The sequence below is a fragment of the Lonchura striata genome, chromosome 8 (genome assembly GCF_046129695.1).
Source record: "Lonchura striata isolate bLonStr1 chromosome 8, bLonStr1.mat, whole genome shotgun sequence".
NCBI classification, from domain to species: domain Eukaryota; kingdom Metazoa; phylum Chordata; class Aves; order Passeriformes; family Estrildidae; genus Lonchura; species Lonchura striata.
Genome location: NC_134610.1, coordinates 739046 through 766716, shown reverse-complemented (window position 1 = coordinate 766716; position 27671 = coordinate 739046). Strand labels below are relative to the sequence as shown.

The 27671-nt window shown below is 53.0% G+C and overlaps 2 protein-coding genes across 6 annotated transcripts in view; both read right to left on the bottom strand.

Annotated features, from left to right (window-relative positions):
• Positions 1–3030: 3030 nt before the first annotated feature.
• ACVR1C (activin A receptor type 1C) lies at positions 3031–10274 on the bottom strand. 3 transcript variants are annotated; one of them, XM_021543493.2, is made up of 8 exons: positions 10106–10274; positions 7814–8053; positions 6021–6251; positions 5545–5712; positions 4671–4827; positions 4211–4335; positions 3968–4098; positions 3031–3156 (listed from the first exon to the last, which is right to left on the bottom strand). In XM_021543493.2, the coding sequence occupies exons 1-8, from the start codon at positions 10257–10259 to the stop codon at positions 3031–3033; spliced, it is 1332 nt and encodes a 443-aa protein (XP_021399168.1). In that variant the 5' UTR covers positions 10260–10274. The 3 variants fall into 3 exon arrangements, with proteins under 3 accessions (XP_021399168.1, XP_021399170.1, XP_021399171.1); XM_021543495.2 differs by lacking the exon at positions 7814–8053; XM_021543496.2 differs by lacking the exons at positions 6021–6251; positions 7814–8053.
• Positions 10275–25198: 14924 nt separating this feature from the next.
• The window catches only part of ACVR1 (activin A receptor type 1), a 44630-nt gene continuing 42157 nt past the window's right edge, over positions 25199–27671 (bottom strand). For all 3 annotated transcript variants that reach the window (XM_021543441.3, XM_021543443.3, XM_021543442.2), the window contains exons 9-10: positions 27413–27543; positions 25199–26481 (exon numbers count right to left, since the gene is read on the bottom strand). In XM_021543441.3, coding sequence (XP_021399116.1) covers positions 26347–26481; positions 27413–27543 — 266 coding nt within the window. In that variant the 3' untranslated portion in view covers positions 25199–26346. The remainder of the gene's footprint in view (positions 26482–27412; positions 27544–27671) is intronic.

The window sequence follows — 27671 nt, the reverse complement described above, 5'->3', positions numbered from 1 at the left end:
CCCCCGGACACCCCTGGGTACCCCCAGGACACCCCCAGGACACCCCCAGGGCTCCCCCAGGACACCCCTGGGTACCCCCAGGACACCCCCAGGACACCCCCAGGACACCCCCGGACACCCCCAGGACACCCCCAGGACACCCCAGGACACCCCCAGGGCTCCCCCAGGACACCCCCAGGACACCCCCAGGACACCCCAGGACACCCCCAGGACACCCCCAGGGCTCCCCCAGGACACCCCAGGGCTCCCCCAGGACACCCCTGGACACCCCCAGGACACCCCCAGGGCTCCCCCAGGACACCCCAGGACACCCCTGGACACCCCTGGGTACCCCCAGGACACCCCAGGACATCCTCACAGACCCCAGCCCCACGGCAGGGGGTTTGAGCCGTGCCCTTCACCAGCACACAGAGCCTTGTGCCTGACCCCCAGTGCCCCCCTCGCCCCCAGCAGCACCCCCAGTGCCACCCTGTCCCTGTCCTGTGACTGCCCCAGCAAAACCCAAACTCCTCCTTGCCACGAGCCGGGGCAGCCTCCAGCCCAGCCCTGGCACGGGAGCTCTGGGTGACTGAGAAGAACTTGCCCTGCTCAAAGTCCAGACCCATCCTAGGGACTGGGCATACTTCTAAATTCATTTATTTATAATTCCTGAATCTCGTACCGAGCAAAGAAATGACACAGCATCGACTAAAATTTAGGATAAAATAATAGGATTAAAATTTTAAATAATTTTTAAAAATAAAATTTAAAAATAAAAATAAAAATAAAAATAAAAATAAAAATAAAAATAAAAATAAAAATAAAAATAAAAATAAAAATAAAAATAAAAATAAAAATAAAAATAAAAATAAAAATAAATAAAAATAAATAAAAATAAAAATAAAAATAAAAATAAAAATAAAAATAAAAATAAAAATAAAAATAAAAATAAAAATAAAAATAAAATGTAAATAATAGGATTATTTGTAGTGTCATATGAGGGAATGAGCTTGATTAAGTGCAAATTATAAAAGTAGGGAAGTGCAGAGGAGATTACAGCCTGAATTTCTAAAGGAGTGTCTGGGGGCAGCAGTTCAGGTAACACAAAAGAAAATTAGGTATTACAGGAAACATTAATTGACTTTCCCTTTCAGTGCATAATCCCTACATTAAACTTTCGATTGTTATTAGAAGCAAATGATAAAATATTGGTAACTCCCCCCAGTTAGAAGCATCAATTAGGAGAAGCTGAATGTGGCGATAGGTTTTGAGCATCCTTGATCTTGAAAATTTTAATGAGCTTAAGAACTTTTGCTTTAAGTGAAGATTATTAGGAACATTGTGGCCTCTGGGGAAACCTAAACTGCACAGAAGTGTCTTGGCATAACCTCTGTGCTTAAATTAGAACAGGCCAAACCCACACGGAGGGGAAAGGCCACTAAAACAAGGGTTCTTTGGAGTTTTTCTAAAGGAGTGTAGAGTTTACAAACATTTCAGAACTCAATACAACAACAGCATCAGCCCCTTTATGCTCAACTCTAATCCATCAAAATGTACATTCACTTCTCCACAACAAAAGAGAAAAGAAAACCAGAGCAAAAATCCTGAGTTGGGTGAAAAGCCAGGGCAAACAGCCCCTGATGCCTGATGCCAAGAGATGTGTCCAGGGAAAAGGTCACAGCACCTCTGGGGCTGGAGCTGCGACCGTGTGAGGAGTAGCTGAGCCTCGGCATCCTCCACCCACCCACACTGCCCTCAGGCACCAGAAGGCTCTTGTGCAAATTTCCAGGCTGGCCAACAATTTCCAGAGACTCCAGGGGGGAAACTGAAAACTGAAACTCTTTCCCCACTTAAAAAAAATAAATTTTGATTCTTCCTTTTTAAGATAAGGATCTTTCAAAGATAAGTATGTTCTTGTACATACGACAAGAACAGATGCTGGATCTTAGGTTTGCAGATTTTTTTGAGAGTTGAGTCAGCCACAGGCTTTGGATCGTGCAGCTGCCAAGGTGAGCCTCAAACAGCCTCCAAAGTCACATCACTGACTCCTCGGGGAGCTCACGCAGCTGAGGCACGTAAGAATGAATCGTAGAACCCCAGAATGGTTTGGGCTGGCAGAGACCTTCAGGCTTGTCTCGTTTTACCTCGTTTTACCTGCCTGCCTCGGCCAAGGGTGCCTGAACAGGCGGCATTGGCTTTTGTTAAAGCTTCTCCCTAATTCATCAAAAGGCACTAAAAAAATGCTGCCAGTGGTTGGGAAAACATTGCTAAAAAGAAATATTTTCTCAGTTTAGGTAGAATTTCTCCTGTTCAATCCTTTCACAGCTAACAGAAAAGTGTTGCGTCTATTATTCTTTCCACTGTTAAAAGGAAAAGTTGTTCCTAGATTGATCTGTTCAATGAGCAAAAGACAGAGTAAAACAACTCAAATTTTAACCATGATATTGTATGTGAAATTGAGACAATAAAAATAAATGTTAATAGGGAACTGACTGAATGGTTTTACTCACGGTGTACAAACTTTGTGGAATTTCCATCTTTTCTAATTGCTTGGTTATTTATAAATATAGTAATTCAAAATGCATTTACTGGCAACCACTTTTCAGATAATGGAAAAAATATTAAATTTAAAAAAAAAACCAAAAAGGTAAAAAGCTGGGTTAATTTGGTCTTTTACTTGGTTGGAGGACAGAACATGAGGTTTCTCCCACAAACAGGCTTTAACCAACACCGGACACTTCCAGGACGCTTGGGGTCTGACAAGGATGAAAGCACAACAGCAAAAGGCATTTTTACACTGTCATGGTGCTTTAAGCTCCTTCCTGCGACTCACTGGTGTCTGATTTACAGAAAAAAGCCAAAGCAAGTCACGGACTCGCTGCGTCCGCCCCGAGCGCCGAGCGCCGAGCCGCCCGGTGCCGCGGCCGCGCAGCCCGGCCCGGCGCTCTGCCCGGGCCCCGAGGCGCATCACCTGAGGTAGAGCGGCAGGGAGGCAGCCCCGGCCGCGGAGAGACGGCAGCGAGCGGCCTCGGGCCCGTTCCGCGGCAGCCGTCAGGCTTTGGGCTCCTGGGGCGCGCAGAGCTGCGCGATCGTCTTCTTGACGCGCAGCGCCGTGAGACGCGCGGCGCCGCTGGCGCGCCAGCACTCCCGCATCAGCCGGCCCAGCACCCGCAGCGCCTGGCACGGAGGGGACGCTGCCAGGGCGGGCAGGGCACGGAGGGGACGCTGCCAGGGCGGGCAGGGCACGGACAGGGCACTGCCGGGGCGGGGCAGGGCAGGGACAGGGTGGGACAGAGCGGGGACAGGGCACAGGGCACTGCCAGGGGTGAGACAGAACGGGGACAGGGGTGGGACAGGGCACCGACAGGGGTGGGACAGAGCGGGGACAGGGCACTGGCAGGGGTGGCACAGGACACTGCCAGGGGTGGGACAGAGAGGGCACAGGACACTGCCAGGGGCTGGGGACAGAGAGAGGACCAGGTACACACAGGGTGTGGGGACAGAGAGAGGACAGGGTACAGATGGGAGCTGGGGGATAGAAACAGCACCGGGTACAGACAGGGTGTGGGGACAGAAACAGGAGTGGGTACAGAGAGGAGCTGGGGACAGAAACAGCACCTGGGGTACGAACAGGTCTGCAGGGGGACAGACAACAGCCAGAGATATAACCACCACCCCCCGTTTTCCAGATTTAGTACAGGGAGATAAAGTGCAGCGCTCTGAAATGGTGACACAAGAGCAGCAGCAGCAATTAAGCCCTGCCTTGGACAGCATTGAGCACTTGGTGCAAAGAGTTTTCTCTGTATTGATCTGAAGGAGCGCTAAACATCTGAAGCTTCTAAATTCAGGAGAAGCTGGGCATTGACTACCCTATTTCTCGCTGAAAAGTTCTGTCTAAAATTAAACTTGAAAATATAAACAACAAAATAAAACTGTAAAAAAAACCCCTACAAAATAAACCTGGAACAAGCTAGGAAATTGCTTTTACCTCACAGCTTTGCCACTGGTTTGGAATACTTGGTCTGAGCTTCTGTTCACAGACAACCCTTCTCATATCTTCTATGGAAGGATCAGAAGGCACAAGGTCATAGTAAGGCAACTGGTATTCCTCAGTGATTCCTGGAGAAGATTTGTGTTGTAGGTGCTCATGGCAGGGGTGGAATGAGAAGAGCTTTACTGTCCCTTCCAGCCCAAACCTGTCTGGGACTGGATGAGAAGGTCAAAGCCTCACCTCCAACAGAGCACCTCCGGGCTATCTCCCAGTACACCAGCCCCAGGGAGTAGATGTCTGCACGCTTGAAGGACTCGAAGATGCTGGTGTTCATCGCATCGTCCAGGATCTCGGGGGCCATGTACCTTTGGGGCACACAGGGTCACTTTGCTGGGCAACTCCTACAAAAGGCCACGGCTGTGCTGCCACGTGCCGGGGCCCTGTGACCCCTCGTGGCGCTGGCAGCTGCGCCCTGCCCAGCCCAGAGCACCGGGGCTGGCTGGCACGCCGTGCCCCACGTGGGGCAGAGAGCTCCACTCCACAGCAGGGTCTGCAGCTCCTCCCTCGCCCATCCACCCGGCCAGCACCCTCCCCGCGGGGCTGCGGCCAGCCCTGCCCCGTGCCAGGGCAGCGGGGACGTGGCTGCTGGAGGGCAGGGCTGGAGGGGCCGTCACGGAGCCAGGCTGCCCGCCCGCCCCACCTCCTGGTGCCCACGCGGGGGTTCTGGGGGATGTCGATGGTGTTCAGCACCGAGTCGTGCTTCACCGCCAGCCCCAGGTCGGCGATGGCGCAGGTCTCGTTCCTCTTCACCAGGATGTTCTTGGATTTCAGATCCCGGTGTGCGATCGCTGGCTTCCCTGTTCACAGCAAGAGAAACCGCCTCCAAGTTTGATAACTACGAGTGGATTTTAATGCAAGGAGCAAGGATGTAAAAACAGTTTGATTCACTTTTGTTATTGTACCCTATTGAAGTATTGAGGCCTATTTTGAGCCAAGCAAAGCTCTGCTAAATGTTCTCAACTTCAAAAGAAAATTTTAAGGGCATTTTTTTCAATATCTATATTTCAGGAATAAAACGCATAGACAGAAACAGGAAGCTCACTGTCCAAATTTGTTTAGAAAATTACAGACTCACTGGATGGATTGAGTTGGAAAATCCCTCTAAGACCACTGAGTCCCACCATTCCCCAGCACTGACCACCACTAACCCATTTCCCCAAGTGCCACATCCACACAACTTTTTAAGGGATGGTGACCCCACCACTGTCCGGGGCAACATGTGCCAGGGCTGGACAAATGAAGAATTTTTTCCTAATTTTTCCTTCATTAGTGCTCACTCCCCTTCAGCAGAGCTGCTTCTGTAGGCATCTCTTTAGAGGCACGGTTTAAGTGCAGACAATGGAGCAGGGAGGGAAGGTCCCTCTTCCCTGTCTGCCTGCACCACTGTCACTCACAGTCCCCCTGGTGCCAGCAGTTTGGAAAACGCTTCACAGTACCACGTCACCCACGAACGCTCTTGGGAACACTGAAGCTCCTTAAAACACCTGAAGGAAGAGCGGGAGGGAAGCACTTGCCTTGCGTGCCAACGATCTCCATGTGGAGGTGGGCCAGGCCGCTGGCCACCGACAGCGCCAGCCTGACCATGCCCTGCACCGTCACCGTGCCTCTGTTCAGGTAGTCGAACAGCGAGCCCTGCTCGTGGTACTCGGAGACGAGCCAGAGCTGAGTCCACGTCCCATTATCTGGCCAGAGGAAGCAGGATATGAACAACGCGAGCTGGGGAAAGTCTTTCCCTCATTGGGAGCGCGAGCAGGGAAGTGTGCCAGCTGTGCCCAGGAAGGAGCTCAGGGCCGCGTTGCAGATGGATGGGGGCAGCGGACGCTGAGCTGGGACAGACACTCAGGACTCAGCCGGTGCCGTCGCTGGGGCTGGGAAGCGCTCCAAGACCACGGAGTCCAACCAGGGCCAGCCCTGCCAAGGCCACCGCAGAGAGGCAGAGGGCTGTGTGGGCCGGAAAAGCTCTCCAGGAGGCTGGAGGCTGCGCTCTCACCCTTGTTGTCGGCAGCGATGAAGCCCAGGATGTTCTCGTGCCTCAGCATGACTGTCTGGTAAATCTCCGCCTCCCGGAACCAGGACCGCTCGTCTCTGGAGGAGAAGATTTTCACAGCCACATCCTCCCCGCACCACTTCCCGTGCCAGACTTCGCCAAACCGTCCTTTGCCCACAATTTCCTGCAGGACAATAGTCCTGGCGATGGTTCTCTGCACCAGCAGAGGCAGCCCTGGTGAAAAGGAGAGACGGACACCGGAGAAATGGTTCAGCTGGGACCCTCAAACCCCAGCGCTGGCCTTTCCCAGAGAGCTGCGCTCATGGCTTTGCTTTCTGAGACTGCCGAGGGAAAAGACGCTCCCAACCAATAGCTCCTCAAATCCGAATTTTTGATATTACTTCCCAGTGTCTGTACATAGAAAAAATTTTTTAAACCCCAGTAAAAATCTTAAAATTCATCCTGAACTACTCTATTTGGTTTGATACAGACTGCAGCTGTCCTGCAGGCAACTAGTTGCTCTACTCCAGCTGAAATTTTTTAAAATAAAAATAAATTATTACTTATTAATAATAAATCATTAATATTAATTAATAGTAAGCACACTGTGCTTTGCCAACCACAAACCCTGCCTAGATTGATTTGATTCTGTGTTTGTAGAGGACTTAGAAGGAAAAAAACAAAAAGAAGAATTCCCTGGGGTTTTTTTCTTTGTTTGTTTATTTTTTAATAACTGCAACCTTGATTTTGGCTGAAGTCAGAACAAATCACGCCGGTGCATGGGGCTCTGGCTCTGCTCAAGTGCAGCCCTGTTCCTGGCTCAGGGATGGCTGTGAATAGTTAAAAACTTCAGCATAATTAAAGTCAAAGCCTGCTCATTAGAGCTGTAAAAAGGCATTAGGGAAGAACAGCAATTTAATCATCAGAGGTATGCAGCTCATGGAAATAACTGGCATTGTGCCAGTGTCAAACCATGACACAGCTGTACACTTTTTACTTACAAATAAAAGCAAGCATAGTTTACATATTTTGTTCTAGTTAGGGAAAGTTGGGCTATACATCCCAGACATGTCACTGGTCAAAGGAGCTGGAATTTGTGAATTCCCACCTCATTTTTAGGTTTCTTTGGTTAAACAAGCTCTCAATAGCAATGGAGGCATCACAGTAGGCAAGATATCAGAAATGGAAAAAATGTAAAAAAGAAGAATGTTCTGCTCAAAACAAGAATTTGGAGAAACATTATTGTGCTATGAAACACAAGAAATGTCAGAAGCAGCATCCTGAGGCACTCGGGTGAGCTTAGCACCTGTCATTGTCTGCTGCGTTGGTTCTGCTTTCTGAGCGCGTTCCCTTTCGAACGCCTCCGTTCCCACAGAGAACCGAATGCTGGCGGTCTGGCAGAGCAGGAACGCCCAAAGCCCCGCAGGGAGCGTGCCCTGGCACAGCAGCACCAACCCACGGAGGGCAGGCAGGGATGGGCAGGGATGGGATGGGATGGGCAGGGATGGGATGGGATGGGCAGGGATGGGATGGGATGGGATGGGATGGGATGGGATGGGATGGGATGGGATGGGATGGGATGGGCAGGGATGGGATGGGATGGGATGGGATGGGATGGGATGGGATGGGATGGGCAGGGATGGGATGGGATGGGATGGGATGGGCAGGGATGGGATGGGATGGGATGGGATGGGATGGGATGGGATGGGATGGGATGGGATGGGATGGGATGGGATGGGATGGGATGGGATGGGATGGGATGGGATGGGATGGGATGGGCAGGGCAGGGCACCTACCCGAGCCGGAGCCGGAGGTCGTCATGTCGGAGATGAGATCCTTCAGCGTCTTGCCGGAGCCCAGCAGGCTGCCCTCGCAGAGCGGCTCCTCCACGTTGGGTGGCTTGGCCCCGCGGCGCCGCCGGCCCCGGGCCGTGGCCAGCAGCCCGGCCAGCAGCCCCAGGGCGCAGAGCGGCACCGCCACCGCCGCCGCCAGCGCCGCCGGCCGCCGGCCCGCCCGGCCCGCCCGGTCCGCCGATGCTGCTGGGGACAGGGACGGCCGTGACACGGGGACAGCGAGGGGACAGCGAGGGGACAGCGAGGGGACAGCGAGGGGACAGGGACACTGCTGCAATTCCCACTGACACGGGAACCACGGTGCGCTCCTGCAATTCCCACTGACACAGGCTCCCCTGAACCTCCAGAGCAAAGGGCTCAGGGTAAGAATTCAGTCCTTTTTTTTGAGGACTGAAATATGAAACTAGATGTTTTGCAAGTCCCAGCTCAAGTGCCGGAACAGCAGATATGCCTCTGCAGCTCCTCCAGAAATAGCAGCTTTCTTCCCAACTTGGAAAAACCACCATGGCACTTTATTTCTAGAGCATGACTACAATTAGTGTGTCCCTTCTGTGGTCAGCTGAAAGAAAAACAATGTCCTGGAGTGACTTGGTGATGCTTCTATCGCCACTTGTCTGTGGAGATACAAGCATCATGCAAATTATCCTTAGCACTAATTAAATAATCCTGATTCCTGCCCCACGGCACAGGTGAGGCTGGGACCAGAGTTCACCAGGAGGTGACAGTGCCCAAGGCTCCCACAGCAGTTCCCCCACGGTCTGCCCAGCAACAGCCTTTCAAATTCCATTAAGAACTACACCTTAATTTGCATCTTAAATTCAAGTTACAATCTTAAATTGTGAATTAATTTGCAGCTTTCTTACCTGCAACATACCTCACTGTTGTAAGTATATAAAAATGCATTATCTGATAGAATAGTATATTTTTCACCTTTTTTTAAAAAAAGCCTAGAATAAACAAAAATCTTAGAAGGAAGAACAAAAAAAAGATTAAACTAAAATTATGCTAAAAAAAGTAGAAATATTTATTTGCAGAAAGCACCTAATCAACTTCATTACAGAACTTCATGCCTGGCAGACTCACACACTGCAGCAGCTGGGTACCACACAGGGCTCCACTGGCACTATGAGTGCCAGCCTCTTTCCTCCCTCTCACTGGGACCAGGAATGTCACAGCTTCCCGTTCCTCGGTGACACCGGCGGGACAGCTTGGACCAGCTGCCTCACAGGCTGCCCACCCAACCACGGCCCAGGGCTCCCACTGCTGAACCTGCGCCAGCCAGAGAGGTCCCTGGCAGTGCCCTGGAGCCACCCACCACTCCTGCCCTACGAGAACCCTGTGCCCGCAGGACAGCAAAGCCAGCCTTTGGGAGACCCTCAGTGCCCACAGGACAGCAAAGCCAGCCTTTGGGAGACCCTCAGTGCCCGCAGGACAGCAAAGCCAGCCTTTGGGAGACACTCAGTGCCTGCAGGACAGCAAAGCCAGCCTTTGGGAGACCCTCAGTGCCCGCAGGACAGCAAAGCCAGCCTTTGGGAGACACTCAGTGCCCGCAGGACAGCAAAGCCAGCCTTTGGGAGACCCTCAGTGCCCGCAGGACAGCAAAGCCAGCCTTTGGGAGACCCTCAGTGCCTGCAGGACAGCAAAGCCAGCCTTTGGGAGACACTCAGTGCCCGCAGGACAGCAAAGCCAGCCTTTGGGAGACACTCAGTGCCCGCAGGACAGCAAAGCCAGCCTTTGGGAGACCCTCAGTGCTGACAGGACAGCAAAGCCAGCCTTTGGGAGACCCTCAGTGCCTGCAGGACAGCAAAGCCAGCCTTTGGGAGACACTCAGTGCCTGCAGGACAGCAAAGCCAGCCTTTGGGAGACACTCAGTGCCTGCAGGACAGCAAAGCCAGCCTTTGGGAGACCCTCAGTGCCCGTAGGACAGCAAAGCCAGCCTTTGGGAGACACTCAGTGCCTGCAGGACAGCAAAGCCAGCCTTTGGGAGACCCTCAGTGCCTGCAGGACAGCAAAGCCAGCCTTTGGGAGACACTCAGCTGCAGGACAGCAAAGCCAGCCTTTGGGAGACCCTCAGAGATGAAGAACTCCCCGTGCTGCGGGCAGAGCTGCAGTTTATCTTTGTGGGGGCTGCAGGCAGCTGGGCACGGCCGCAGCGGGCGCAGGCGGCCCCCGAGCGCCGGCAGCTCCCCCAGCCGAGCCCCAGCGAGCCGGGCCGCGCTGGCCGGCGGCACTCACCGAGCGGCAGCCGCAGCGTGATGTTGTTGCAGAAGTCGGTGTAGCAGCACTCGGTCTTGGTGACGTTCTTGGAGCTGTGGCAGAAGACCTGGGCGTTGAGCTCGGGCAGGGACACGCAGGACTTGACCACCTCCTCGCGCCCGTTGGCCAGCATGACCGAGGCCCAGCAGGCGCCCTCCGTCTGGCAGGTGAAGTTGGTGTGCTCGCACAGCTGGCACACGCACTGCAGGCCTGGAAGCAGGGCACGGCCGTGGGGACGAGGCCTGGCACGCGGAGCCCGGGGCACGGCACCGGCCGGCCGGGCCACCCGTGCCAGCCCAGGCGCAGGGCCAGCACCGGGAACGGGTCCCGGACAGGGCAGGAGCCCGGCCCAGGACACCCAACAGCACGAGCCCCCAGCATCCACACGAGACAAGTGTTTAAAGCTTGGTGCCGGGGGATTTTACAGACACCGTCTGTCCTCTCTGGTGGAGAAGACTGGCCACCCAAAAAGCAGATCCCCCGAAAGCTGGCTCCCAAAACCATGGCACCCCTTGCCCATCCAGCCTCCTGCCCACAGCAGCCACCCCAGCTGTGCCAGAGCTGACTGGGTGACAGCCCCGAGCCAGGTCACCGACACACAGCACCCCAGCCTTTCCTGGGCCAGCCCCAACTCTGCCAGACGGAGCCCTGCTCTACTCAGGGCAATAATTTCAGCCATAAATCTTTCTGTTTCTTTTGGAATTATGGGGGACAGGGTCTTTCTTTCATTTAAGGATAAGAGAGAGTTGAAAAGTAGAATACAGGTTAGTGGTGGACTTGCCAGTGCTGGGGCACAGTGGGCTCAGTGATCTTAGAGGGGTTTTCCAGCCTAAACCATTCCAGGGATCTGCAACCCCAGGGTCCCCAGGGGAGTGCAGAAGTCCTGAGAGACGTCAGCACAAGTCTGCTTTCTGTTTCTGTGACACTCTTTGCTTCCTTACAACAATCCCCACCCTGTGCCACCCTTCCCAAATGCCAGCCGGGGTGTTTATCTCCAGCTCGGGCCCACAACAAACTCCCTTGGCGCGGCGTGTCCGTGTCTGGGCTGGGCGTGCCAGGAGCTGCTCCTCACTCTCCCCCGGCACAGGGGCTGGCACCATCCATCACACACAGCACAACAGCCACATCTCTCCTTAAAGACATTACCCTGGTCCTAAAGCTGCTGCCAGGAGCAAGACTCACCAGACCCAAATGAATTAGAGATCTAGCAGAAGGAAAACAGACACATCATCACCAAAACTGCAAAATAAAAGCATTATTGAGGAAATGAGTCTAAGATTGTTGCAAGTGTCTTAGGGGCTTTAGACACGTCATTATGGTGTTTTTCTCCCTTTCTCACAGCCTAAAAATAAGATGGAAAATTATCTTTATTACATCATCTGCAGTGGATAACTGGCAGATTTATCCATGCTCTGTACTTGCAGATTACTTGAGAGCAGAGCTGATCAAAACTGTCCCTGCACATCCCGAGCAGCCCCACAGACATGGGGTGAGTTGAGGATGGTTGGGGAGCTCTGACACAGCCACTGCCACAACGACAAGGGCTCTGCACCACCAAAACCTGCCCTCATGTAGGGGGCAAAGATGGAAAACTGCAGCTGAATCTGTTCAGAGACATGATCAGAGCTGGAGTTGTGGGAAAGACAAGACACTTTCCTCACAGAAGACTTTCACAGACCACTTTTAATTATAATTCTACAAAAGCAGAAGCCTCAGGTTCCTCAGAGAGCTGCCTGTGCTGCTGGCTGAATTCTCATGTAGAAAAACGGATAGAAATCACAAACCAGGTACAAATCCCTGACCCTGTTCCAAGAGCATTTGTGTCCATCCAGAACTCTTTGTTAACAGAGCAGAAAGATGATTGAATACACAGGTTTCTTTCACCTGTGCTACTTCAGCTGCCTCAGCTCTTGTGGAATCAGGGGAGGATCCTGGGCCCTTTGGAACACGCCCTTGGGAAGATCCAGGTGTCTCCCACTGCCACCCCACCGAGCAGGGGGTGACAAACCCGGTGTCACAGCCCCGCTGTGCCCCACACAGCTCCTCACACACACCTGTGCAGCCACTCCTGCTCCAAGGAACCCATGTCCCCAGCCCTGCCGACATCCTCAGGGGCACAGCACGCACCAGAGTTCGTGCTTTGTCTCTTCTGCTCCATCAGGAGAGCCCCAGTGCTGCTCCTGGTCATTCACAGCCCCTTCCATTGGAGAGAATTGGCCAGGTCAGTTCCATAACCAGCCCATCTACAACCACTGGCAGTGTATCCCAAGTTTCACACCACACATCTAATTTGATCTAATTAGAGCATATCTCCTCTAATTTTCCCCTGCTGCTGTTCCAGAGGAGCCAGCAGGGCATTGCCCTCAGCTTACAGGCCAGAGGGGTAACAGCACAATGATGGGAGATCTTCTCTCGCTGTCCAGGCCAGCACCACCTTTGACCTGCCTCCCTCCCACGGAGCCATTTTACAGCACGGGAGAAGAGGAAGGCTTTACAACCATTGACTGAAATCCTATATGCTTCCTCCCTCCCCAAACCCATTCCTGAGGACAGTCTTGGCAATGCCATTGGTGATGCTCTGTCTCAGGACAAAAGTCAGGACTCCCACCACCCTGGAGCCAAGGAATGGGATAAGGTGGCTGTCAAAGAGTTAAAGAATCAAAGAGGCAGGCAAAAAATGTGCTCCCAAACTTTCAAAATAAGGCACTCTTTAATCTGGTATTGAACAGGACTCCTTTATTTACTCTAGCACAACAATTCTCTTAAAACATTCCATTCTCTGCTTGAGAAATTAGGAGAAAGTGAACGACTGAAACACGCCACGGCTGCAGAGAGCGTGCCAGGCATCCAGACCTGGCCCCAACAGTGCCAGCTCTCTGGGCATGGAGCTCTGCAGCAGGCACTCCCAAATGTGCCCCAACCCTCCCCAGAACCCATCACCCCATCCCAGTGGGACCTGGGCTGGAGAGCTGGGCCAGGAGGGCAGAGCAGGGCAGGGCTGGGACCCCAGAGGCTCCCTCCAGCAGGGACAGGAGCTGTGGACAAGGGACACAGGGTCCCTCCCAGGGCAGCTGGCACTCACTCACAGGGCCCCACAGCTACAGCAGAAGGCACGAGCCAGCCGAGGGCACGGGAGATGCACACTCTGGCACACGGGGAAAGCAGATTTTGGGTACAGACACCCCAGGAGCAGAGGTTTCCTGGGTTTTTAACACGAACATGGTTTTCAAGGACAATTTCCTGCTGTTATTGCAATAGGAGCTGGGACTACACACCGGATTCTTGGATGAGTCCCACCATGCATCAAGGGCAGGATGGCTTGGTGCTCAGAGAAGAAAATAATCTCCCCTAAAAAGTGACACTTGCTGCCTTTTAGTTTTCAGTGCCACTGCCAGAAAACACCCAGGACAGGCAGACACGCCATGCAATGGGCTAAGAGCAGCAGGAACAGAGCCAGTACCTGATTCCCGGGAAACCCAGAAGGTTTCTGTGTGCTTCCAGCCCTTGACCAGCAAGGGTCAGCACCAAGCACATGAATCACCAGATAACTGAGGAGCAAGTGTGACACCACACGGGAACAGGAGACAGAAGAGCAGGAGCTCAAACACCAGCTTCATGAAGACAACGAATAATTTAAACACACTGATAGACAGGGCAACTTCAAAAGTTAAATGGAAGGAATTGAGCACTTAACACAAGCCCACTGATACCATGGGGCTAACAGAATTTAACTAAAAACTCTGGGGGAGCACAGCCCAGACCTGCCCTCTCTTATGAACCACATGAGGTTCTACATCTCAGCACAGACTTTTTACTACACAGATTAACAGAGCATTAATCTTCCACTAAATCATAATCCATCACTACTCATCATAGCTACCAGTAGAGCATTTCAAAATTAATTTGGAAAGAAAAGATCTAAGTGGCCTGATGGGAGGAAATGCTAAATATTCAGAACATTTCCATCTTTGATCATTCTGTACGGTCATTGTCTATGTGTCCTTCCAGATACACTTTCATTTTATTTCCAAATAACAGACCTGGGGCTCCCATGACTGTGGGCTCTCCACATGGCCTGGGTCCCCTGCCTCAGGCACAGACCCCAGTGCCAGGACACAGCTGCCCCTGGCCGCCTCCACCCTGGGGAAGGGACGGAGCCACACTGCAGGACACACACCTGGACCTGGCTGAGCTCACAAGGGTCCCAGCTGACAGAGGATTTCCCGTGGGATGAAGGGGCTCAAAGGAGACCCTAAAGATTACAGCCTGGTTGTTTCCCATTGTGCAGCCCCTTGGTGACGGAGCCAGGACAAAATCCAGAGGAGGTCCCAGTGCAGGCGCCGCGGGGAGGGCGTGGGTCTGGCCCAGCCCCTTGTTCTCCAGTGCTGGGAACTGAGCACAGCAAAGGAGCTCTGCTGGCAGCAGGCAGAGGCACCCTGCTCTCAGCAGCCAGCCCGCCCGTCCTCCGGCCGCTGCCCAGGGCTGGCAGGAGAGCAGCCGTGGCCCAGGGGCTGAGCGCCCGGAGCTCCGGGGAGCTCAGGGGGTGACGGGGCTGCTCGAGGCCCAGGCAGGACGGGGTTCAGAGCAGTGCAAAGCCACTTCACCATGGAGGCACAGAGCTGCTTGGGCTGGCAAGGCCCTCTGAGGCCGAGTCCAGCTGTCCCTCCAGCACTGACCCGAGCCCCCGGGTGCTGCACCCACACGGCTGCCAGGTCCCTGCAGGGACGGCGACTCCGTCACTGCCCCGTGCTGAGGGACCGACGGCCGGAGGACAGACACACCGCACAGAAGGACAAACAGCCCCAGCTGTGCCCGAGCAGCGACAGCACACTCCCACCCCCACTGGGAACAGAGGGCTGTGCCCCTGGGGAGTGCTGGGCAGCTGCTCAGCTCGTGGGGAGAGCTGGGCAGGAGAAGATGCAGCCCTGTTCTGCCATGGGGGAGCAGATGCTGCCACCCACCTCAAAAAGGCACAGGAGAAGTAGGAAGAGTTTCAGGACAGACAGCAAGGGATTAAGAAACGGAGCTGTCACGTCAAAGGCAGTTCTGGAGAGGTGTGAAGGTTCTCTGCAGAAATCACAGATCACAATTAGAAGATGAAAGGGGTCGGGTACTCACCACTTCACATGTACCCAAAAGCAGCCCAGGTGTCCCAGGCAGCACTCTGCCATGGAGCAGGAGGAAGCTCTCTCCTCTCCCTCTCCTTCAGGCAGCCTCAGCACCTTCCCTGGCAGCCCTGGGTGCCTGTGCCAGTGCCACTGCAGGGGCAGAGCATGGCTGTATCCAGCAAGCACAGCCCATCCACCCGTGCCTGCTGGGGACTCTCAGAGCTGCCACAGGTGATGACAGAGGCAGCAGCGTCCAGCCCAGAGCCCCGAGCTGCTGAGTGCCCCCATCCTCCCTCGCAGCAGCTGCTGCAGTGCCAGGGTGCCCGGGCATGCCGAGGCCACCCCTCAGCACAGCAGGGACGGATCCAGCCCCAGCCAGGGGACGGACAAATTTATTCTCTTCTAACACATTTCTTCAGAAGGCAAAAGCAGAATTTTGAGCAATGACAGGTCTTAAAAAACCAAACCTGCTTTTTGGACTATTATGAAAAATATGGAGAAGTTCCCCCTCTGGAGAGGGCTCTGAAAGAAAATAGTTGGAGGAAAAGCTCCCTACATAAATACACTGTAAGAAGGGCTGGTACCAAACAGGACAAAAAATAGAAAGTTGTAGAAAAGAGAGGAAAAGTATTTCTTCTAGAATTGAGGGGAAAATGTCTTTGAATGAGAGACATCACAAAGTTCCAGAAGTTTGATTTCTTAAATAAACATCTGGGGAATTATTTTATAAATATTTGCAAGTATCATCATTTTGGAAGGAGGATACTGAATGCTCAAAATTCCCACTCTGGAAAAGCTCAGCAGCCAAGGCAAAAACCAGCAGGCAGGAGCTGGGTCCAGGCATTGAAATTAATATTAACAGGTTAGGGAAAGGGCTACAACACCCAGGGAAATGACTTCTGGTGGAGTAAGCTGCCAAAGGACATTTTTAGGTTTGAGCAGGAGAGGTATCCTTGGGAAGGCAGTGCTTTATGGGACACGAGCGACACAGCAGAGTACTGTGAGTGCAGGGATTTTGTGCAGAACACACACAGAGCTGAAGGAGAAGCTGCTGGTCCCAGCCCGTGAGGGGCTGAGGGCAGGCCCAGGACTGTGGGTACAAATTCCATGGGGAGGCAGCTGAGATAACCCAGGGCTGACAGCACCGATCCACTGCAAGGCTGGAATTGCTTGCACAAGAGAGTCCCCAGCACTGGAAACTCCTCAAGTCACACCTGAGTGGTCTGACAAGGAATTTTCCACCCAGACAGTCACACTGTCTGTCCCCTCTATTGCCACACACCTGCCTGCCTGCTCTGTGCACAGCCCCAGGCCTGAGCCAGACTCTGGGACAGGAGAGGAGAAGAGGACCCTGCCCTGCACCCGTGGAGAGCAAAGCAATGCAAGACTTTGATACACAAAACAATCAAATCCAGCGTGACTCCGTAGAGCTCTGGATGCTCTCCAGAGGGAAGTGGTGACAGCCACGGCATTGCAATGCTCCGGTTTAACCCGGGCACACCGGGACAGCAAGGGCTGTCCCTGGGGTCACTCCCAAACACAGCAGAGCTCCAGCGAAATGAGAAGAGCTCATACGGAGCAGGTTTTACACCCTGTGGAGGTACCAGAGGCTACCAGGTGCGCACTAGTACACAGAAGCACTTCACAGCCCAGAGCTGAGCTCTGGTCCTCCTCCCTGCCCAAAAGCAGGGATCCGTGCGCAGCTGGATGGGCTCTGGAAGCGCACGGTCCTTCCCCGCACCTGGGGCTGGGACCTCCCCTCTCTGCAAAGTCCTAACGAGCACCACGCAAGGAAACTGCTCTGGTGAAAACACGGAGAGACAGGTAAAACCCAGCCAACCTAACGGGTAAACTGTGAAGTATTCTGTGGTGCGCTGCCTTGCTTACGGCTGGTTTGCAGAGCGCTGCCAGAGAGCCGGGTTTAGGCTTTAAGGGGACGACTGAGGGGAGGGAGCGGCTCCCATCACCTGCCGCCTGAGAGAGGAACCTGTGGAGGAGCCGGGCGCCCCCGGTGGGGCACGGGCACCGCAGGGCGCTGGGACAGGTCCCCCTGTCACCGCACCGGTGCGCTCCTCTGAGGATCTGCCTCCGAGCGGGTCCCCGGGCGCCGCCGGAGCCCCGGGGCGGATCCGCCCGGGATGGCGAGGGAAGCCCCAGGGATCAGGGATTCGGCTCCGGTAAGTCCCCGCTGACCCAGTTCTCGGTACGCGCGGCCGGATTAAAGGCACCGAGAGCCCGAGCCCCCCCGAACGGCGTCGGGCGCACGGCCGGGATGGATAAGAGGGGTTCTAGCGCAGCGCCCCGACCTTCGCGCTCCCGGAGCCCCCGGTGCCGCTCCCGGTGCCGCTCCCGGTGCCGCTCCCGGTGCCGCTCCCGGTGCCGCTCCCGGAGCTCCCGGTGCCGCCGTACCTGCGCAAAGGGACACGGCGGCGCCCAGCAGCGGCAGCGCCGCTCGCAGCGCGGAGCCGGGCGCGCCCCGCATGGCCCCGGGGCCGGTGCCGCTCCGGGGCCGGTGGCGCTCCGGGGCCGGTGTCGGTGTCGGTGCCGCTCCGGTGTCGGTGCCGGTGCCGCTCCCGGGCCGGTACCGGCGCCGCTCCCCCGCCGGCGCCGCTCACCGGCCCCGCCGCCCGCGGCTTTAGCGGCTTTGGCGGGGAGGGGCCCGGGCCGGCCCCGCCCGACCCCCGCCCCGCTCTGCCCCCGCTCCCGGGCCGGGGGCTCGGGCTCGGCTCTGCCGCCCCTCGGGGCAGCCCCGGGCGCTGGGGGCGGACAGGGACGCGCGGGGCGCCCCAGCCCCGCTCCCTCGGCCGCGGCTCCCGGGGCTCGGCCCGGGCTCCGCGCCGCCCTCGGGGCTTCTGCCCGCGGAGACGCGCAAAACCGGCCCTGGGACAAGGACGGGTTTTAATCTTGGGAGTTTTGCCGCATCCCCATCAGTGCCTTTTGGCACCTGCCCCGGGACTTCTCCGTCAGGCTGCACCGAATCATCCACGAACAGCGACGTGTTGGAGAGTTTTGCAGTGTTTCTGCAATATCTGAATGGGTTTAAACTAAAAGAGATTTAGATGTTAGTAAGAAAAGCACTGGCACAGGTTGCCCAGAGAAGCTGTGGCTGCTCCATCCCTGGAAGTGTTCCAGGACAGGCTGGCCAGGGCTTGGAACACCCCGGGATAGTGGGAAATGTTCCTGCCCATGACTAGAGGTGGCACTGGACAAGCTTTAAGGTCCCTTCTAACTATTCTAGGATTTAGCGATTACACCTTCACAAGCAAAAATCATCTGACTAAATCCTTTTTTCCAAGAAAACAAATTGCCCTCCACCACAGTACAGAGACAGCAGAAATGAAACCCAAGTATTGGGATCAAGTGGCTGTTAAACAGCACCAGAAAAAGCTGCTCTTGTACTTTTTTCTTTTTAAAATTGTCATTCAAATAGATCCCAGGAAAACACTGAGGACTTCCATGTCACCCCACCCTCAATTAATTGTGATGGGAATTGCACAGCACAGAATTATTCTGCTTTTCCATATAAAGGAAGACATAAAAGTAGGAATAATGTAATTAATTTTTCTTCAGTTTAAGAAAGAAAATGTACAGAACATGATTACCCACACTTGGCATAAGTGATGAAAATATAATCTCCTGCACTTGTAAAGAAGGAGAATCAAAGCTTTTAGAAATTATAATATGTGTATACTCAGGTACCTGAAGGTTTGGGTCCTGATTATCCATCACCACTGAGCTTTCACTCTCTGCCTGATCTTCCTCAGGCCTTTGACACAACAAACACCAGCAGAAACCAAAACAACAAGACAAGGGATGGGAGGGAAAAACACACCACGCTTTGAGGGTGTTGTGAGACAAATGCTCCCCAGTAGCTGCTTGCATGGCATGGCTCATGGGGCACAGGAACAGCCTGTCCTGGGAATGTAGGATTCTTTGGAAATAGGTACCACCAGAGAAACTTCTGCTGACTAGAAGCACTTATAGAATGGGCTAAAAGCCAAGAATCTTGATTTGTAATTCGTTTTGCTCCACATCAGGACAAAACCAAGATCTACTGAAATTTTGTGCAAGAAAAACCAAAGGGAATCCACAAACAACCTGACACGGGCAGCAGATCAGCAGTTCCCTGTGCCCTTGCTCCTCTGCCTCCCACATCAGTGCCATGGCTACTGAGCACCCTTGCACTCCCTTAGTCCCACTCTTTTCATCCAGAAATGTCATAAAACCATAAAAAATTCTGATGATACATTCTTGCAAAAGCATTATATTGTTGACTGTGGCAATTAGCACAAGAGGTGAAAAAATCCCAAACATTTTATAATTCCAAGAAACATAATTCTTTAGTCACCTCCTCCCCAGATGCTGCTTCTTATGGCTCTGAAATCAAGCACACAGTAGCCCATAAATCTCCTGAGAAGGACACATCACTGAGTGGGGGACCTTTCTGATGAGGAGGTAGCAATGGAACTGCTTGGAGTATTTGAGCATCAGGCATAAGAAGTGTCCAAAGAGCGAGCATTAGTGTAGTTAAAAAGTTATTTCATCATGGCATGGGTTGGGTTGGAAGGAAGCCCACCCTGTTCCATGCCCTGTCCTGGGCAGGGACAGCTCCCCCATCCCAGGGTGCTCCAAGGCCGTGTCCAGCCCAGCCTGGCACACTGCCAGGGATCAGGGGCATTCTTTCCACCTAAGCCCAACCCAGAAAATTTCCAAAGGGAAACCTCCAGTGGCGCAGTTTGGAACCATCTCCCAGGGGAGTGAGAGGAGATTTGCCAGAAGCAGCAACAAGGAAACGGAACCATCCACCTGTAATGGCTGGAGCAGTCAAAGGCACCGAGTCGGGATAAGGGAGAGGGCCAGAGCCCTTTTCCTAAAGGTTTAGTGTGCATTCAAGATCCTCATAAAACAGAGCAAAAGATGCTGAGAACATGGAGTTGTGTCACATTTCTCATGCAATTTTTTTAAAGTGTTTGCAGAGGAGACACAGTTGCAGGTTCTCTCACTTCAGCAAACAATTAGAAACAACCAAATACCTTTTTTATTTAGTGGTATCAGTGTCCTTTCTCCCAGTGAAGAGAGGCTGTCTCGTGTTTTAGATTCCCACAGAATCTCATTACAAGAGACCTGACAGGGTGACTGTGCCCTGCCGTGAGCGTGTTCCCAGGGAAAGCTGCAACAACCGAGGCACCTCTGGCACGGCCGGAGGCACGGCCAGGCTGGCCCGGGCAGGGAGAGCACTGCCCGGGCTGCTCGGGGCTGCCCCAGCTCGTGGCCAGCCCCAGCTCTCCTGAAGCCCCTGCACTGCCGGTGCTGCGCACAGGAAACAGCCAAGCCCGCCGAACTGCAGGCACAAAAGGGGGATCGCATTTTAAGGCTCCGGGTTTTCCAGAACATTCCAAGAATGGAAAGAGATCCATGTTGTGAATCTGAAATACCTATGAAACTTGGGAAGAGGATTTTTTGGGTGGTGAAAATTGGAGAAAACTGCTGCAGAGGCCCATGGGGGAGGAAACAGGGGCGATGCAAAGTCCTTGACTCCAGCCAGCAGCACGCTAAGGGTGTCATCATCTTTTATGATCCAAAGAGCAAGCTGACTGCAAATCTTAATGTCTTTAACAAAAAAAACCCTGGCCTTGCTAGGTATGACTTCCTTCTGGCACAGTTTTTCACAGTTGACACACATCTCATCTCTGAGCTTGAACAGAAGAACAATACAAGGGATAAGAGGAAGGTGTGCTGGCCTTTTCCATGCTGTGAAAGCCAGCAAAAACACCCAAAAAAACCTTTTTAAAAAATATCTCCACGATACCCACAAGAAGAAGAAAAATTCATGTGTTGAAACTGAACACAGCATCAGCTTTTCATTTTTTGAGAGGAAAAGATTTTAGCACAGAAACCAAGACCTGGACTTGCTGACACTGATGCCAGCATCCAAATGCTGTTGATTTGAGGAGATCAGGGTGGTTTTGTGACAGTACAAGTGGACAGTCACTGCACTGGGAAAGGTGGTCAGTGTTTGGATGGGGGCTGCAGTTGGAGACAAATTGTTAATTACTGCTGTTAGATAATTTTTTAAATCCACCTCAGAGGTTCAGACCTGGGAGAGCAGAGCTCTGAGGAAGGGACGGGAGCCCCAGGGCTGCGCTCTGGGTTTTGACACAGCACTGGATGTCACAGGGCAGCCACTGTGGTGCCGAGGGGGACACTGGCTGTGTTTTTAATAAAACCCAACAGCCCAACAACTGACGTCCCCCAGGTCTGAGAGCTGGCAGACACTTCGGTGTGCTGCCCCACAGGCACCATCCCGGCCCCTGGCCCCGCGCAGTGGGGCTGGTACAGAACAGGGGACAGGGGTCAGGTGTCCCCAGCCCCTGGCAGATCCCTGCCCAGGACCAGGGGCTGCAGGACAAGGCCGTTCCCAGTGAGAAGCTGCAGCCCTGGGGCAGCTCCCAGCTCTCCTCCTGCAGCCTCTTCCTCCAGGAGGGGCTGGCCGGGCGTGAGCCGGGTCCAGCAGAGCTCAGCCCTCCCTGACAGGCTCTGGCTCTGTCCTGGCACAGCTCCGTGGGCCAGGCACTGAAGGGTGGGGGGATTTTTCCTTCTAACTGGGAATGTAAAGCCCAGGTGCTATTTCCAGGTGAGAGCATCTGTAGCAGTAGCTCAGTAGCTCGACATTGGATGAAACATTTTTCCCACACAAACCTTATCTTTTAGATGTATGCTGTTTTTGAGATTCTCTCTCTATAAATGGAACAGCACCTGGAATGTCTCTGCTTCCTTTCTCCAGTGCCAGCCACTGAGCCAAGGCTGAGCATTTTGTACAGCAGACATTTTGCCTCGCAGGGAAGAGAATTGTCCCTACCAAAATAGCTTAATTCAGGTAAATAAAATTCTTGAAGGCCTCCTATGGGTTTTTGATGGATAATTCCAGCCCAGAAAGCCCACAAGAGAAGTTCCAGCTGAGAGGGAGGAAGCCTTCAGTGACTTCCCTACAGCAACACAAACCGGAGTGCTGGCCTCAGGCTGCTCCCAGGTGTCCATCCCCAGGACACCTCTGAGAGCCCCACATTCCTGAGCAGTAACAAACCAGCCTTCTGCACATGGCATCATGGAATCACAGGATGGTTTGGGTAGGAAAGCCCATCCCATTCCACCCCCTGCCATGGGCAGGGACATTTTCCACTAACCCAGGCTGCTTCAAGCCCCATTGAACCTGGCCTTGGACACTTCCAGGCATGGCATGGGACAGCCACAGCCTCTCTGGGCAACAGAGAAATTCAAACAAAAATCGACATTTCCTACCCCTCAGGATTTGACACACCTCTGGTTCCATCCAGTCTTCCCCCAGTAACTGCTGGGGATTGTCCCCAGCAGCAGGACAGCTGAATCCCACAGTCAGTGCTGCTCATCAGAGCTGTTTTTCCAGGCAGGGCCTCCCCTCAGCAGGCTCTGATCCCCAGCGAGGCACGGCTGGAGCAGCTCTGTCCTGGCTGGTGCAGTGCAAACCCGCCAGACACATGAATAATTCAGCTGCAGCAGGGAACTGCCTGTGCCATCGCCATAGTAATAAACGCAGCAACGCCCTTACCGCAGCAGATTATGTGTAAGAATTCCAAATCTCTTTAGAAGATTAGATTTTGGTGGAGGTACTAGAAGAACACTGATTAATGAACATGCTGGGAAAGTAGCATGGGGAGCTGAGGTGTTCCCTTCACGTGGAACCTCCCCCACTGCCCAAGCCCTGACACCTCCAGGGAAAAGCAGCAAGAAATGTTCTCCTGTGACAGGAGAACACGTGGAATGAGGTTAAACCATGCAGACCACAGATAACACTTCCTTGGCTGTCACTGGCTTTTCCCTTCTCTGCTCCCAGCCTGCCACACTCCAGTTCCCAAGAGGGCAGCCAGCTATTCCTGCTGGCTTTGGCCAGCAGAGACCCTGACCGTCCTCAGCAGTAACTACATCAGGACAGCACAGTGCTTGGCTTATCCCAAGCCAAGGGATCAGAACTTGCTAAGAAATAACTCCCAGTGATTACTCTCCTCTTCACTTTCTGGATTCACATTTGCTGAACAGCAACCAATTCCAACACACACACTGGCTAGCACTTCAAATAGTCCAGTTGATGCAGGGGTGAAAGTGAAGTATGTTTTAAATAAATCCTGGATGCTTTTCTATGCAGAAGTCCTTGGAGCAGCAGCAGTGACCGTGACCTTGTCCATCACACCCAGGAGTGTCCAGGACTTCCAGCACTGACAGACTCTGTTACCCCCTCGCCAGTGGCTTTTCCAGATAATCTCCTTTACCTAACAGAGGATAAAGAGTATTACTGGGGTGTTCCTATGGTTTGTGGTCTTATCCTTTTGTTGGTTATCCCGTGTGTTCAGAGAGGGAATGGAGCCCCAGGAGCAGACAAGGGAGCTGGAAAGGGACTCAGCCTGGAGAAAAGGAGGCTCAGGGTGGACCCTATGACTCTGCACAACTCCCTGCCAGGGAGTGGAGAGAGAACCATGGTGATCTTGCAGACAGCCCAGTACCCAGCACCGTGGCTGGAAAACCCAAACCCAACCCAGAGCTGTTCCCAGCCTGCAGTCTGCTGTTCTAGAACACAGCACTTTGCAGAGGACGCTGCAGCGCAAAGAGCTGGGGCAGGTATTTAACAGGACCACCTCCCTAATGCCCAGTAAGATGCTGTGACTCAGCAAGGCAGGGCTGGAGGGATGCAGCCCAGCTTCCACCAGCATGGCCAGAGCTGTCACTAACTCTCAGCACAACAGGCTACCTTCTCTCCTCTAAGCCCTGCACTGGAAAACACTGGAGAGGCGAAAACTCCAACCAAAAACCTGACCATACACACCACACTCACACAGCACACTGAACTGCCACCTCTGCCTCTGTCCCCACTCTGCAGTGCCACCTCTTGTCACCCCAGCCTGTGCAGACACCCCTGCTGGCCTCACCCCAAGCACTTCCACAGGAGCCTGCCTTGCTTGCCCTGGGTTTAAGTCCTGCAGCAGTTCCATCAGCTGTTAGAGAAAGGCAGGTAGGTGTCCCAGCAGGCACAGAGGTCTGCAGAGCTTCAGGCAGTGCCCAGATCAGCTCCTCACCACAGCTGAGCTGGTCACCAGCGACCTCCCCCTCCCAGCAGCTCCAGCCCAGCCCCGACTGCCCTGTGCCACGGCCAGCCCGTCCCTCCTGCGCTGCAGCCGTGTCCCAGCCAGCCCAGGACACAGCTCACACACACACCGATTTAAAGCAAACCCAAGCACATTCAGGAATGTGAATTCCTGTTGCAAACTAAGAGAAGAACTCTTGGAACCCCGCGTTTCCTGGCTTTTTCTCATCACATATAATTAGAGACCTGGCAGCTGGTGCCAGCCCAGGCTGCTCTGCAGAGCTCCACGCCGTCTCTCAGCCCCAGGCAGCACCTGCCCCAGGCAGCACCTACCCCACACTCGGCTCCTGCTGCTCCTCCTGCACTGTGGAATGACGCATTGCACTCGCTGGAATGGGACTGGAGGTGGGGCTGAGAAGGAAAAGTCAGAGCAGAGCAGAACCTGGCAGACCCAGGAGGGAACCTCGAAGTGTTTTACCCCGGGGAGGAAGCGTGGAGAGGGTGACCCCTGCCCAGAGCCTTGGGTCACCCGGGGGTCCCTGTGAATGAAGGAGCTCTTTTTTCCCAAGGACGAGAGGGCACTGCCACTGCTGGGCTCCTGCACGGGAAGGGAGAGCACGGGAGAGGCTCTCTCCGAGGAGGGAGAGCAGTGGATGGAGAGCCCAGGCAGAGGGAAGCTTTGGTGGCACCCGGGGCTGGGGGACAGGGCCGTGTCCAGGGAGAGCCCAGCACCCTCGCTGCACCCCTGCAGCCCCAGCACCTCGGAGGGGCACGAGCAGCCCCCGAGACCCTGCGGGTACAGCCCAGGGTCCTCACTGGGACAGGCAGTGACACAACTAAAACACTCCCACGTTTGACTTGAAAACATTCTATTTAATTTATACAAATAACTACTAAATAGAAAAAGTAGATTAAAACAAAATAGTTATTTTTCTGGCAGAGTTTAAATGCATATTATATAGCTTAGAAGAAATAAAATGCATTTTCCCCACAGCATTCATGACCTAATATTCTAGTTAACTCCTCCATTGCTTTCCTTTCCCAGATCAGTAAGATGCCAGATGCAAGGTCCTGTGGGAAATGGCTATATATACGTTCCATATTCCAACTGAAAATATGGTACAGACCACACACCTACAAATGTGAAGCACTTAAAATGTGACTATCGAGTTGTAATATGATAATACAGAAAACAATTCATGTTTCAGGTTATATCGTGTTACAAAAACGTCTGTGTAAGAAATCATGAAAGAGGCCACATAAAAATAAGCTTTAACTTTATGCACTTATTTTACAGTTTAAAAAACTGGCAAGTGCACTAGTAATAAATAATTTGCAAGTTTTGGATAAACAAGAAATTCCTAATGTTCAGCATTATTGTAAACATCAGTACACATGTAAAATGCAGCTAAAGTCTGACAGTTACATTTTCAGTTTACCAAATTCTTTTCCTATTACTCAGGCAAAGATCAATGCAGGATACAGCCAATCATATTTTTGGCAAGTCATGTCGTTAAAATTAACAGTGACAGTGCAAGTAAGGAATGCAAAGAATTCCTAGTGCAATAAAGAAGAGAAGCACAGGCAATATTGCTGATTAAAATTTACCACTTCCACGTGTTCACCTTGGGAGTGATTAGGAGAATTAAAATAAAATATTAAAAAAAAATACAAAGGGGAGAAAAAAGGAAACAAAAAAAAAAAGAAAAGAAAAAAAGAAAAAAGAAAAAAAGAAAAAGAGCTGTTCAAAGCCATTGTTTAATGCCCTGATCTTGTCTTAGGATTTCTCTGTCTTCCTTCAGGCCACTAGCTCAGGCACAGCACACCCAGCCGAGTCCTCAGCCCGCCCAGGTGAGCCGGCGCGGGCGGCCGGGGTCCCCAGCTGCTCCCCAGAGCTCCGCTCCGAGCAGCCCTTGGGGACCAGGGCTGGGCACTGCCTGGCCAGAGCCCTCTGGGGCAGCCACGTGCCTTCCTGCCGGGAGAGCACCACGAGGAGAGGGTCAACAGTCAGCTTTCAGTTTGTCTAAGGAATTGTCAATTTTGGTCAAAGTCTTTTTGATGCGCAGGGCTGTCAGTCTGGCCGAGGGGTTCTGGTACCAGCACTCCTTCATCAGCTTGGCAAGGGACGTCAACGTCTGGGGAAGAACAGAAACCACACAACACAGGGGTCACTCACAAAGAACTCGGGGAAGCACTGGCTGGGGCCAAGCACCCACACAGAGAAGTTTCATTGCCTAATGAACGCTCCATTTTCAGAGCTTCCCACTATTTATCAAATACAGAGCTTACATGTTTTGAAAAGCTCCATAAGTCTGATAACTTGATTAAACCAAGAGCAGAACTGGCCCGTGGGCTGACTGGAGTGAACAAATAGTGCAGCTTTAAACAACGGCGTGTTGGGGTTTTTCTAATTAAATACTACACAGAATTTCTCTTCAATGAAACCAACTCCTGCAGACCCATGAAGGCAGCTGAGAAGGTACAGAAGTTCTAACTGTGATTTCATCAAGATCTAACTGTGATTTCCAGCATGATTTAACTGGCTGGGCTCCCAGCACAGGGCACAGCTCCACACCCAAACCTCAGAGATGGGCACTCTGCCTGCCCAGCCCTACAGATTTCAAACTGACTTCCACAGCTCCAGGGGTAAGAACAAAACAGCTGGGCAGCCAGGAGAGGCCAGACTGATACTGATGAAGAAAAATTAACTTGAGCATCAGTCTTTCAAAAAGAAAAGAGCCCCTGTTCTGTAGGCAGGAAAGCCCAGCATTCTGTTGTGTGTGCTTGTAAAATGTAGAAAAGCCCTGGACAAGCTTCTCTCCCCTTCACTTCCCCTCAGAGGGAGAACAACCACCAGGAAAAGCAGCTGGAAGTTTTGGTTTTTTTTCCCTAAAAGGCCAGTCTGTGACTGGCTCAGACCTGGCAGTTGTCAGTTTGCTGAGTGCTCCCCAAGCCAGGCCAGCATGTCCCACCCCTGTACAGGTGACGAGGCCACCGAGATCATCCCCCAGCGAGTGACAACTGAGAAAGCTTCCACAACAACATCAGAGACCAGCACACACTGACCGGGTCTGAGAACCATCTGTTGGGAATGTTGGGCCTCTGCTGATCCACACAGACCACTTTCCTCATGTCTTCAAAACTGGGATCGTTCGGAACCAAGTCATAAAAGGGTGGTTTGTAGTCTTCCACAATTCCTGGTGAGACACAAACAGACATCACTCAATGACTGAGACAGTGAGCAGTGTTTCTGCAGGGATAGAGGGAGCACAAACCCCACCCAAGAGGCACAAAAATCCTTTAGAACTCAACCCTACAGTGTCAT

Bases quoted from the DNA above. Each gene is read 5' to 3' on its own strand.
- ACVR1C (XM_021543493.2), bottom strand. From the start codon at position 10,259: ATGCTGGCCAACGGGCGCGAGGAGGTGGTCAAGTCCTGCGTGTCCCTG. The intron at 8,054-10,105 runs GTGAGTGCCGCC...TGTCCCCAGCAG, and splicing joins CACGCTGCGGCTGCCGCTCG to CATCGGCGGACCGGGCGGGC. The intron at 4,099-4,210 runs GTGAGGCTTTGA...AATCTTCTCCAG, and splicing joins CCGGAGGTGCTCTGTTGGAG to GAATCACTGAGGAATACCAG.